The sequence below is a fragment of the Schistocerca americana genome, chromosome 3 (genome assembly GCF_021461395.2).
Source record: "Schistocerca americana isolate TAMUIC-IGC-003095 chromosome 3, iqSchAmer2.1, whole genome shotgun sequence".
In the NCBI taxonomy this organism is placed as follows: domain Eukaryota; kingdom Metazoa; phylum Arthropoda; class Insecta; order Orthoptera; family Acrididae; genus Schistocerca; species Schistocerca americana.
This window is the reverse complement of record NC_060121.1, coordinates 299,461,029-299,474,232: the sequence shown is the minus strand read 5'-3', so window position 1 is coordinate 299,474,232 and position 13,204 is coordinate 299,461,029. Positions and strand designations below refer to the sequence as shown.

The 13,204-nt window shown below is 37.7% G+C and overlaps 1 protein-coding gene across 2 annotated transcripts in view; it reads left to right on the top strand.

Moving 5' to 3' along the window:
• LOC124607020 (protein alan shepard) overlaps window positions 1–13,204 on the top strand; it is a 417,851-nt gene that overhangs the window by 388,306 nt on the left and 16,341 nt on the right. For both annotated transcript variants that reach the window (XM_047139180.1, XM_047139179.1), the window contains exons 10-11: window positions 7,583–7,681; window positions 7,848–8,011. In XM_047139180.1, the coding sequence (XP_046995136.1) occupies window positions 7,583–7,681; window positions 7,848–8,000 (252 nt within the window). In that variant the 3' untranslated portion in view covers window positions 8,001–8,011. The remainder of the gene's footprint in view (window positions 1–7,582; window positions 7,682–7,847; window positions 8,012–13,204) is intronic.

Genomic DNA, 13,204 nt, shown 5'->3' with positions numbered 1-13,204 from the left:
TTTCTTTATGACATAATGTATGATCTTTCATTGTTTTACACGTACGAACATACGGGCTTCCTACATTATGGTACCTGTGAAAGCGCTGTGTGGCCTGTTATCTGGTGCTCTCTGGCAACTGCTGAAACGAACCTATTTCTAACAAGTCGCAGGAAAATATTGCGAATGGTGGTTTGAAAAGCGTTACTTTAAAAGTAAATATCCTTTTATGTAAGTTGCACTATGTGATGTGCGAGAATGTACCATGAATTTCTTAAATCACAGAGCATTTGACTCTCATTTAAAAATCAGCTCTTTGATGACTAGCCATTTAGAAGAATTTCAAACCCTGAAGATCAGACATTTGTCATTATTAAAAATTTTACTGGCACATTTGTGTGATATATCTTAAAGTGTAGCACGAGCAAAAAAGATCATTATTATATGCAAAATCTTAGCTTCCCTTGCAGCTTATTAACCTTAGTGAGCAATATTATATGTGAAAGCTTTTCTTTTCTTGTAGCAACACTATGTATATTAATTTAAACTATTAACTTTCCCAGTTTGTGTGTTTGCGCTACGTAACAGTGATGATGCTGTTGGCTGACTAAATCAGATTTCCTATGCTCTGAATATCCGCTGCCATTGGCTGCCAAGATCACATGACCTGAGCTACGACTGGCTTACAGAAACGCATTTCAATCTCAATTTCAATGATTCGGAAAGTAATATACGCTGTTTGGTGGAATTTAAATGTATACTTTCATAATACGAAAATACTAAACGTACATGTTGCTGCACGTAAGATATTTCCAAGATGTGTCTTTTCCTCTGAGTTCCGTTTTTTAAAGTGCCGGGAAATTCTATGCCCGTGTATAAAACCTTAACCATTCAAAGGATTGATAAGGGAGGAAATACTGTCACTTAACATGGAAACAGCGTGTTTTCACCTAGGAGAAAGTTTGTTTTTAACTGGGAAATTCAGGAAAAATCCGGGAATTTCTCTTCCTTGTCCGCCTATACACCCTGATAAAAAATGAGACCTAAAAAAATTCTTTTCCTCCCTTTTGTCCTAATGAAGTCTTCCATCAAATCCTGGAAGTCAAGAGAACTGGTCACCTTGTGTTCAGTCGAGAACAAGGCGAGAGCAGGAATGCATTCTTCTTGCATTTTAGCACTTAACTTGTTCTTGGTAAGGACTAATTTGGAGAATTCTCTCCAGGCTTCACAAATTGTGATTGGTATTGAGAGGAAAATTCAGTAAGCAAGTATTATATTTGGAAAAACATCACTAAGATCATTTTCAACCATTAATTCATATAACCCAACTGGTGAACTCCTTAGTAGCCTTTCTTTGAGGGAACACTGCAAATATTCAGTAAAATGAAGAATTCAACAACGCAAACATTCTTCATTGAGTTCACCTCAGTATTGTTCACCAATTTTTGACATTTCTGTTAAGAGTTCTTTAGCTTCTTGTGTTGCTTTATTGGTTGTTAAAGGTAGGAAATGATTGACTAGTTCACAGTACTTCTCTTCCCACATTTTTAGTTCTGCTTGTAGGTTATTGACAACTGCAAAAAATGCCACACAAAATTTAGAATATCCACTCAGTTCTTCTGCTTTTTTTTTTTTTTTTTTTTTTTTTTTCATCAGGGGGTCCTCCTATTTTGCATTTCCTTTTGTCGCTGTATTCTTGATACACATGCTCAGTTAAGCTCATAGCTTTGTTTTCTTAGTTATCATAATTTTTCCCTGACATGACTGAAAAACAGAATCAATAATCACAATGCCTGACACCTGCTAATTAAATCTTGTCCAGGCTTATGCAAATATTTGTAAGTTTTGTCCATTCAGGACAACATGTCATTCCAGAAAACAACCGATATTGCTGCCTCCAACTTTTTGTTTTTAGTTTTTTCAAAAGCAATTCTGCATTTCCTATCCCTGCCTTTTCTTCTTTGTTCTTGATAATTTCTTCAAGTGATACATAAATGACATTGAAATTCTGTCAGAGAATTGATAATTATTCCTCATGGCATGACCATCTGGTATCAAACAATGTTTTAAGTTGCCCATTACTCTTCAGAAGAATATGCCAACAATGAATAGAAGCTCCAAAAAAATTTCTGGACAATGAGGTTTAATAAGTGGAAAACAAAGGCACATAAAAAGCTTATGAATTCATATCCTTTATTTTTGAATTTAAAATTGAATATTTCCCACTCATAATACTGGCATTGTCGTAGGATTGCGAATGACAATCTTCTATCATAATATCATGTTTTCCAAAGAGATCAGGGATAACATTCCTAAGACTTTCTGCCATATGACTGTGTTCGCATCTCATAGTCTAGGGAGTAGCATTGCTGCCTCTGGATCATGGGGTCCTGGGTTCGACTCCCTGCCAGGTTGGGGATTTTCTCTGCCGGGGGACTGGATGTTTGTGTTGTCCTTATCATTTTACACTTACCGTCATCTTTCATGACAGTGGCTAGATTGGACTTCATAAAAATTGGACTACATAAAAATTGGGACTTTGTATGGGCGGTGATGACAAGACAGTTGAGTGCCCCACAAACCAAACATAATCATCACCACCATATGACAGTATGTGGGAACAAAACACACAAATTTTTCATGAACCCCTCCCTTGAAACAATATCCTACCAAAGCAGCTAATTGATGTTCATGTGCTGTGTCTGCCACTGAGTACACAGCTAGTCCATAGTACTTTTCTGTTTGAATTTTACCAACTATTGGAGCATGTTCTTGGATGTGTTGTTTCAAAAAATGAATCAAAATAAGCAATTAATTTCAGGAAACTAAAATAGTTTCCTTTATTTGGAGCTCCAAAAGTTTCGTCGTCATCACGAAAAGTGTCCTCTTATTGCCAAATGCTTAACTACTGCTACCACTTTCCAAAGCAGTTCTTGCCAATAATTTTTCTCCATTTTAGTCATATGCTGCAGTTAACTATTAGTACATCCCTTGTTCTTCAGTTGCAGAAGCCACATCACTGAATTTTTGTGATTGTTGGCACTGTTTCCACGAGATGTTGCTTTTTCTTCCCCCTTCTTCCACTTAGAAAATAAACAGGTAGAAAATGGAGTATGCATGTTGTCTAAGTCCGTGCTGTCATTCCTGTAGATTTGGAGTACAATAGTCATTTTCTTTCATTTTTTTCTCCAATTAGGAGTTTTCTAAAGAACAAGTTCTTGGATGTGCACCTTTTTTGTGATTTGTAAACACATTCAGATTTACTTACATTATCTACATTGTTCTTAAAATAAATAAACCTTTCACTAAACACAGTTCCACAAATTCGTTTTTCATGTCCCTTCATTTTGCTGCATCTTTCTTGAGTATGGGGACTTCACTAATTCACTGTCGGTACTTTCACTAGGTTTAGTTTTCTGATTGCCTAGTTCAACATTCGCATTCATCACTGCCTCACTTACAAAATATTGATGTACAACAATTTCAGATTCACTGGAATTTGTCAAACACTCCTTAGAAGAAGTAAGCACAGGTACGGGCAGTTCTGGGTTCAGTACAAACTTCACTAACATTCCCAATGGAATAATCTTTCTTTGTAAAATACAAAGTTACTTGTGACAGTCTCTTCACAAATTTAGATCCTTATTTCTGTGCTTTTCTTAAGCTGGCACCACTGGAAAACACACACACACAATGAGATTCCATTTCACACACTAACTGATTAGAATAAGTAGTGTCCCCCCACATACTACCAACAGCCTATCTGCAAATATACTGTACATTACAACACTCTAAACAATACTGCCACATGAATTAACAGTACAGCTCTACAACAATAAACAAGTGATAAAAGCACTTAACGTAAGAAGGAAAAGGATGAGGGGGGTGAGTGTATCTCACAGTACACAAAAGTGTTTGAAATAATCTGCCTATTCTGCCTATTGCCCAACTCCACATGTACAGAGTTTATAAATAGATGGAACTTTTTGACATGAAAAAAATATATCCTATTGTGCAACTATGCAGTGACTTAATTTTTGATGGATTTGGACTGGAAAACAGTTGAATGAGAAAATATGAATCACAATTATCATGTACTATATTCAGTCTTTTTAAAATGGGTTTACGCCATTTTGTTAAGATGGTGGATGTAACAAATGAAGAATTTTGTTTCATATTTTACATCATTACTCTTGTATCTTGATGATTCTTATTGGACAGCCAGTTGAGAAACTGATAAGAGTGGTGGCCCCCTGCCCACCTTGAGGCCTAGGTCTAGAGCCACCTAAGCCAACCCCCCACTCCCTCTTCTCCCTAATCTGGTCTTGGTGATTGGACAGCTCATCTAGAGACTCCCACCCAAGTTCCTGAAGCATTTCCGTAACACTCGCGTGGTGATCAAACGTACCAGTAACAAATCTAGCAGCCCGCCTCTGAATTGCTTCTGTGTCCTCCCTCAATCCAACCTGATAGGGATCCCAAACGCTCGAGCAGTACTCCAGAATAGGTCGCACCAGCGTTCTATAAGCGGTCTCCTTTACAGATGAACCACATTTTCCCAAAATTCTACCAATGAACCGAAGACGACCATCCGCCTTCCCCACAACTGCCATTACATGCTTGTCCCACTTCATATCGCTCTGCAATGTTATGCCCAAATGTTTAATCGACATGACTACGTCAAGCACTACACTACTAATGGAGTATTCAAACATTACAGGATTCTTTCTCCTATTCATCTGCACTAATTTACATTTATCTATATTTAGAGTGAGCTGCCATTCTTTACACCAATCAAAAATCCTGTCCAAGTCATATTGTATCCTCCTACAGTCACTCAACGACGACACCTTCCCGTACACCACAGCATCATCAGCAAACAGCCGCACATTGCTATCCACCCTATCCAAAAGATCATTTACGTAGATAGAAAACAACAGTGGACCTACCACACTTCCCTGGGGCACTCCAGATGATACCCTCACCTCCGATGAACACTCACCATCGAGGACAACGTACTGGGTTTTATTACTTAAGAAGTCTTCGAGCTACTCACATACTTGGGAACCAATCCCATATGCTCGTACCTTAGTTAGGAGTGTGCAGTGGGGAACAGAGTCAAATGCTTTCCGGAAGTCAAGATATATGGTATCCGTCTGATACCCTTCATCCATGGTTCGCAAGATATCATGTGAAAAAAGGGCGAGTTGCATTTCACAGGAGCAATTCTTTCTAAAGCCGTGCTGATGCATGGACAGCAACTTCTCTGTCTCAAGGAAATTAATTATATTCAAACTGAGAATATGTTCAAGAATCCTGCAACAAACCAATGTTAAGGATATTGGTCTGTAATTTTTTTTTAGGATCTGTCCTTCTATCCTTCTTATATACAGGCGTCACCTGCACTTTTTTCCAGTCGCTCAGGACTTTACATTGGGCGAGAGATTCGCAATAAATGCAAGCCAAGTAAGGAGCCAATGCAGTAGAGTACTCTTTGTAACACCGAATTTGAATCCCATCAGGACCTGGCGATTTATTTATTTTCAACCCATTCAGGGATGCCTATCACTATGTCCTCCATACTCCTCCATACGGGAATCTGTACGATCCTCCTGCGTGAAAGATTTCTCAAATGCTAAATTTAAAATTTCAGCTTTCATTTTGCTGTCTTCCGTTGCCAGGCCAGACTGATCAGTGAGTGACTGGATGGAAGCCTTTGACCCGCTTACCAATTTTACGTAAGACCAGAATTTCCTTGGGTTTTCAGGAAGATCTTTTGCTGAAGTATGACGGTGGTAGTGGTTGAATGCTTTGTGCATCGCTCTTTTTACAGCAGCATGAATCTCTACTAACTTTTGCCTGTCCTCATTCTCCCCATCTTTCTTCTACTGCGAGTGCAGCTGCCTTTGCTTCCTGAGCATTCTCCGAATTGCGCTGTTAAACCACGGTGGGTCTTTTCCGCCCGTAACCCACTTTTTCGGCACATACTTGTCCAATGTGTTATTTACAATGTGTTTAAAATTTGGCCATAATTCTTCCACATCCATCGTACTGTAAGTAAATGAAGTCGATTCATTTACTAAGTGGGATGCTAACAACTGCTTATCTGCTCTTTCTAGTAAGAATACTCCCCTAACCTTCTTGACCGACTTTTTAACTTTTGTAACCATAGTTGTAATGACAACATCATGATCACTAATCCCTTTCTCAACACTGACACCGTCGATGAGGTCTGGTCTGTTTGTGGCTACCAGATCTAAAATATTTCCATTATGCGTTGGCTGTCGATTTAGCTGCTCAAGACAGTTTTTGGATAATGTGTTCAAAAGTAATTCACATGATGGCTTGTCTGTATCACCTGTAATGAATCCATAGACATCCCAGTGTATACTAGGTAGTTTGAATTCGCCTCCGACTAATATAACATGATCCAGGTACTTCTGCAATACACAATGTAGACTCCCTTTGAATGATTCTAGAACTGTCACGGTGGAACCTGGTGGCTGGTAATAACACCCCACAATTAACTTTATTTCCCCTAGCCCTGTTAAACATGTCCAGATAACTTCACAATCACACTCTACTTCAACCTCAGTAGACACAATATTTTTGTGAACTGCAATGAAGACACCACCTCCAATCTGTCTTTCCGATACACGTTCCAACCCTCACTAAATATTTCAGAACTTCCTATCTCAGGGTTCAGCCAAGTCTCAGTCCCAGGATAATTTGTTTGCCACACGCTTCCTGGAGGGCAGTAAATTCAGGAACTTTATTCCGAACACTCTGAAAATTTACTGCTAATATCTTGATAGCTGAAGTGTCTTTACACTGAGCACGTCCTGATTTCCCTGCCTGCACGTCGACTGGTGAGTGTTCATCAGGACACCTCGCACTACTGCCTAGCCTAAAAAAACCCCATGCCACAAGTACTCTGAGTAGCTGCTTCCTTTGTGTAGTGCACCCCTGACCTATCTAGGGGCGTCCTACAATTGCCCACCCAATAGCGCAAGTCTAGAAATCTGCAGCCAAGACCATCACAGAGTCGACGAAGCCTCTGGTTGAGACCCTCCACTCGGCTCCAAACCAAAGGACGCTGATCCACTCTGGGAGCGATGCCGCAAATAGAGAGCTCTGCTTGCACCCCGCATGCGAGGCCAGCGGTCTTCACCCAATTTTCAGTCAGTCTTTTAAGCAAACACAAATATATTTGCATTTTTTGTACACAGACAGCAGCATTTTTCCACTGGTAACATATTACTTAAAATTAATTTTGTCAAAAATGGACTATCCAAAATCCAGATCATTATGTCTTTAATTAATATATATTAAATTCTCATTACCACTTTTGTCAGAAAAGCTGTCATTTACAAGCATTGTTACAATTTATTAGAACTGTAATGAATTTTATTGTGTTATTTAGTCAGTCAGAACAGTTACATCACATACCCCAGTTGGTCCTTAAAGAATTTGCTGTGAAGTTCTTATTTTCAGTTTGACATATGCTACTCTTCAGTATTTTACTTTTTGATTTTGATTGTAAATTTAGTTGGTAGAATTTACATTTCTGATACTCTGCTGACACAATGCTTTTGTTTTGCAGATGATGCCATCAGCTGATCCAAGCTCTGTTCAGTATGGTTCTATGATTCCACCTCTCACTACTCATATGTCTGCCTTACAGATTGGTACCCCTAGCTCTGTAAGTAACATATGTCAGACTAGGATAGCAAAATAAAAATGTAAATGGAGAAAGAATTGCAAAACATGTTTAATACCTACTGTTCTCATTGGCACAAAACAAAACATTATTTTGCATGTCATGCAGCTCTTTTATTTGTTGTTAATCCAAGAATTTGTGGTTTCAGTATATAGCAAGCCCTCATCCATATCCATTCTATCCTGGGCCAGGAGCATCTATCATACATGCTGTGCCAATACCTGACTCTGAGCAAACATCTAATGCTGCTTCACCAGATGATACCTATCAGCCCTACCAGACCAGTCAGCAACCAAAATAAGTACTGATTTGGTAAGATTCAGACATATACATTATTTTCACACAGTCCATGTGTATCTTTTGGCTAGTACATATTGCACTGACTTTAATGTGAAGTGTTACAGTATTTTTTTAAAATTATTATTTATTTATCCATGAATCATTCTCCTTCCCTTCTGCTGTTCTCACATCACTGTCGCATGTTTTGCATCAGCTGTACATTCCTCTGATACATTCCCTCCCTCAGATCAGTCTAACTGTTGCTTGAATATTTTGACTATTTCTTATTTAGGATGTGGTGTATAACACACCTCCAGTTAATACATAGTTAAACATGATGAAAATTAAAAGTTAATAAAGTTGGATGAATTTAAACATCAGGTGCCAATATTTTTTGAGAGATCTTCTATAGTAAATCTTATTATGAAGAAAACTTAACTAATGATTCAGAGCTTGAACTAGTCACTATTTCTTCCCAGTGGCATCCAAATATCAGAGACTCTCCTAATAAGCTGCATAACTGACATAGAAGGAAACACAACAGCCCCCAGGATGTTGCTGGGATGAATTTTGAACAAGTAGAGAAGACCAGAGAGACCTGTTGAACGTTTGTGTTGGTCCATTAATATGTTAGGATAGTGCAATAGGTTACAAATGCTTCATGAAAGCCAATTATATGAGTTCGAGCTTCAACTCTACACAAAACCTCACTGCAACATATACTGCCCCAAGAGCAAAAGCCAGGCATCTCAAAACTTGCTATAACATATTTACCAACATATTATATATTTTACATGTAGCTACTGATGTAATTCCACACAAAGGACAAGTATAACAGCTTTACTTTCAGTGTTAAGAGAATTGTTTCACCAACTAATTTCACTACTCTATCTCTCTATCTGAACTGAAAGATCTAGCAATATTGTGGATCAGATGGTGAATTTTAGGATATGTTAGAAAATTCACAAAAAAGAAATTTATGCGCTGTCGGTATTTAGAAAGTAATGGTAACACTTTATGTGCAGGCAGATTTGGCGTTGTTAACTCTTCTTATACGTAGCAGTCACAAATGTTTTTATTAATACTGTACAGTACGTTTCAAGGTTTAACCCTTATCTTTACATTTGATCAACAATACTTGCGTTGATGTCTGTCTGGAATTTGATATCAGCGGTAGTCAATGAAAACCTCATAACTCCATTTTGTTAAATTCTACAGCAAAAACGGTTTCTTAAAAAATAATATATAATAATGATACAGATACAGTTGCTACATTCTATCTATATAGTAGGATTGTAGCTATTGACAGATTACAGAAATCCATGCACTTTCAGGTCTCTCTTCGATAACACAGTTACTGGAATTAAGGAATTTACATGGAAAAATGGAGTTATGGGGTTTTCAGTTACCACCGTGATGTGGTGTTGCTCTTTCACAAAGTACTGAAATTACGAAATTTATGTTAAACTCTCACAGAGAGCATATTGGAACCAAAATCAAAATTTTAATATAACAAGAGGTTTTTCCATTGCTAAATGCACTCTTTCAAAATAACCACACTTAAGACTTCAGCTCTCACAATTCCAAGCAAACATTATATAATGCTTAATCCAAGATGTTTGAGCAAAGGTAAGTGACACCATGCAATGTTCGTTCATTCTTAATAATTATATGTAATTTACTGCAAGACCTTTAAGATTCTTTAAATTATCTAATCATATGGAAGGGGCAGTTAGTTTTTTGTGAACAAATAGGTAAGATGTGAAAAGAATGAGGATCAGATAGTTTTAAATAATGACTGTGTTATGGAAAATTGTGGTCATTGGCATAAGGGTAGATGTGGAGAACAAAGAAAAAACATCCTTATAAATGAACCAAACAATATGAAATAATAATCATGAATACATAATACAAAGGGCTCAAAAATGGAGAAAATGGAGATGTTCGAAAAAAGAGGAAGACCTTGAACAATTCAGACAACAAAGAAAAGAAACATCAAAAATAATCTGGAAAATCAAAAGGAACTTTGAAAATTGTCAGTTTATTGAAATAGAAGAAAATTTCACCAAAAATAATCCTAGAAATTCTTACCAAACCATTAAACACATACTTAAAGGATATCAGGCACCAAGTATTTTCTTCAAAGATGATAATGGCAAAATAGGATTAAATAATAAAGTAAAACGTGAAATTTTAACAAATTTTTTTGAAAAGTTGTTAAACTGTCCAGTTCCAACAGATAAATTAGAATTTCCAGTGACACCTCAAAATCTAGAGGAAGATTTCCCGCCAACAGAGCTAGAAATTCATGAAGCCATCAAAACACTCAAAAACAATAAAGCAAGTGGTAAAGACTCCATTATAGCAGAATTATTGAAGTGGTCAGAACCAAAAATCATAAAGGATCTACAGCTGCTTTTTGAGAACATTTGGAAAACTGAAAAGATTCCAGTTGAATGGAAAACAGTATTAATCCACCTGTTACATAAAAAGGGAGACAAACAAAATGTCAGTAATTACAGAGGAGTGTCACTTCTGCCAGTGGCATACAAAATATTATCAAAATTTCTCCTCAACAGAGTGGTAGATACTTTAGACAAACAACTAGGAGAATACCAGGGTCCTGCAAGATCCTGTGCAGAACAAACTTTTAACTTAAAGTCAATAATTCGCCATAGAATGTTAACCAGCAAACCAATACTAGTGTCATTTATAAGTTTCAAGAAAGCATTTGATTGTATAGACAGAGAAATGATAGATAAGGTCATTAGAGAATTTGGTGTTAAATCAAAACTAGCAAACATAAATCAGGTACAGTATCTAAAGTCAAATTTATGGGAGAAGTATCTCATCCCTTTGAAACAAAAACTGGTGTTAGACATGTGATGGTTTATCACCTTTACTGTTTAACTGTGTTCTAGAAAAAATTGTAAGGATCTGGAATTCGGAGCTAAAAAAATCACAGAATTGAACCAATAACTCTGGGAAGGAAAACAAATGGAATTAAGGTAAACTGCTTGGCTTTTGCAGATGATTTCGCAATACTTTCAGAAAACCTGACAGAAGCAGTTACTCAAATAAACATTCTGGAAAAATTAGCAAACAGAACTGGTCTCAAAATTTCAGCTGAAAAAACAAAATTCATGACAAATATAAAAAATGCACCAAAATACATAGAAACACAAATAGGTAAAATAGAGCGAATAAATAAATTTACATATCTTGGAGAAACTATACAACAGAATGGACTAGAAAAATCTGCAATAGATGTAAGAATTAACAAAATGGAAAGAGCATATGGTTTGACCAAAAATATTTAAAACAAGAAATGTATATCTAGAAAAACAAAACTAAAACACTACACCACAGTGGTACGACCAGATTGTTTATATGGATCTGAATACCTAACGATGAACTATAAAATGGACAAACTAGAGGTACTGGAAAGAAGGATTATTAGAAAAATAATGGGTGCAATGAAAACTGCAGATGGTTGGAAAATAAGAAGTAATGAGGAGATCTACAAAAATATAGAGACAATATCTGAAGTAATGGCCAAACGAAGATTAACCTTTTTGGACATCTCTACCAAATGGATGGAAATAGACTAACAAAACAAATACTCCTATATTTCTGGAAGAAGAAATTGACAATAACAGAAGTAAGAAAAGATCTTGAAAGAAACGACGTCAAAGAATCAGAAATAGCAGAAAGAAACCGTTTTAAAAACAAAATACTAAATTTGGAAGGCTTTCAAAGCAGAAGAAATAAAAAATCAGGAACAGCATGGACAGAAGAAAGGAAGAGACTTCATGGTGCGAAAATGAGGGAATATTGGAAAAATAGGAAACAACAACAAAGAAAGAAGAGGAACTGAAGTTATTAACATGATCCTAGTTGCTCAATACTATTGTAAAAAAAATGGATTTATGTATATATATATTTTTTTTTCCATGTGCCCGAAAATATATTTTGTGTTTGGAATGTTTGTCCTGACTCATACGATGGGCAGATATTTCTTGTATCTGATATTAAAAAAATAAACAATGGAAAATCCAGGATGGTATGTAACAATATTGTGAAAAGGAAAGTTGCTACTCACCATATAGCAGAGATGCTGAGTCGCAAATAGGCACAACAGAAAAAGACTGTCACAAATATAGCTTTTGTCAACTAAGGCCATTGTCAGAATCAGACCCCCCCCCCCCCCCGCCTCCCCCCCCCCCCACACACACACATATATGTATATATATATAAACAAAGATGAGGTGACTTACCGAACGAAAGCGCTGGCAGGTCGATAGACACACAAACAGACACATACATACACACAAAATTTCGCAACAAACTGTTGCCTCATCAGGAAAGGGGGAAGGAGAGGGAAAGACGAAAGGAAGTGGGTTTTATGGGAGAGGGTAAGGAGTCATTCCAATCCCGGAAGCAAAAAGACTTACCTTAGGGGAAAAAGGGACGGGTTTACACTCGCACGCACACACACACACCTATCCATCCACACATATACAGACACAAGCAGACATATTTAAAGACAAAGAGTTTGGGCAGAGATGTCAGTCGAGGCGGAAGTGCAGAGGCAAAGATGATGTTGAATGACAGGTGAGGTATGAGTGGCGGCAACTTGAAATTAGCGGAGATTGAGGCCTGGTGGGTAACGGGAAGAGAGGATATATTGAAGAGCAAGTTCCCATCTCCGGAGTTCGGATAGGTTGGTGTTGGTGGGAAGTATCCAGATAACCCGGACGGTGTAACACTGTGCCAAGATGTGCTGGCCGTGCACCAAGGCATGTTTAGCCACAGGGTGATCCTCATTACCAACAAACACTGTCTGCCTGTGTCCTTTCATGCGAATGGACAGTTTGTTGCTGGTCATTCCCACATAGAATGCATCACAGTGTAGGCAGGTCAGTTGGTAAATCACGTGGGTGCTTTCACATGTGGCTCTGCCTTTGATCGTGTACACCTTCCGGGTTACAGGACTGGAGTAGGTGGTGGTGGGAGGGTGCATGGGACAGGTTTTACACCGGGGGCGGTTACAAGGATAGGAGCCAGAGGGTAGGGAAGGTGGTTTGGGGATTTCATAGGGATGAACTAACAGGTTACGAAGGTTAGGTGGACGGCGGAAAGACACTCTTGGTGGAGTGGGGAGGATTTCGTGAAGGATTGATCTCATTTCAGGGCAGGATTTGAGGAAGTTTTATCCCTGCTGGA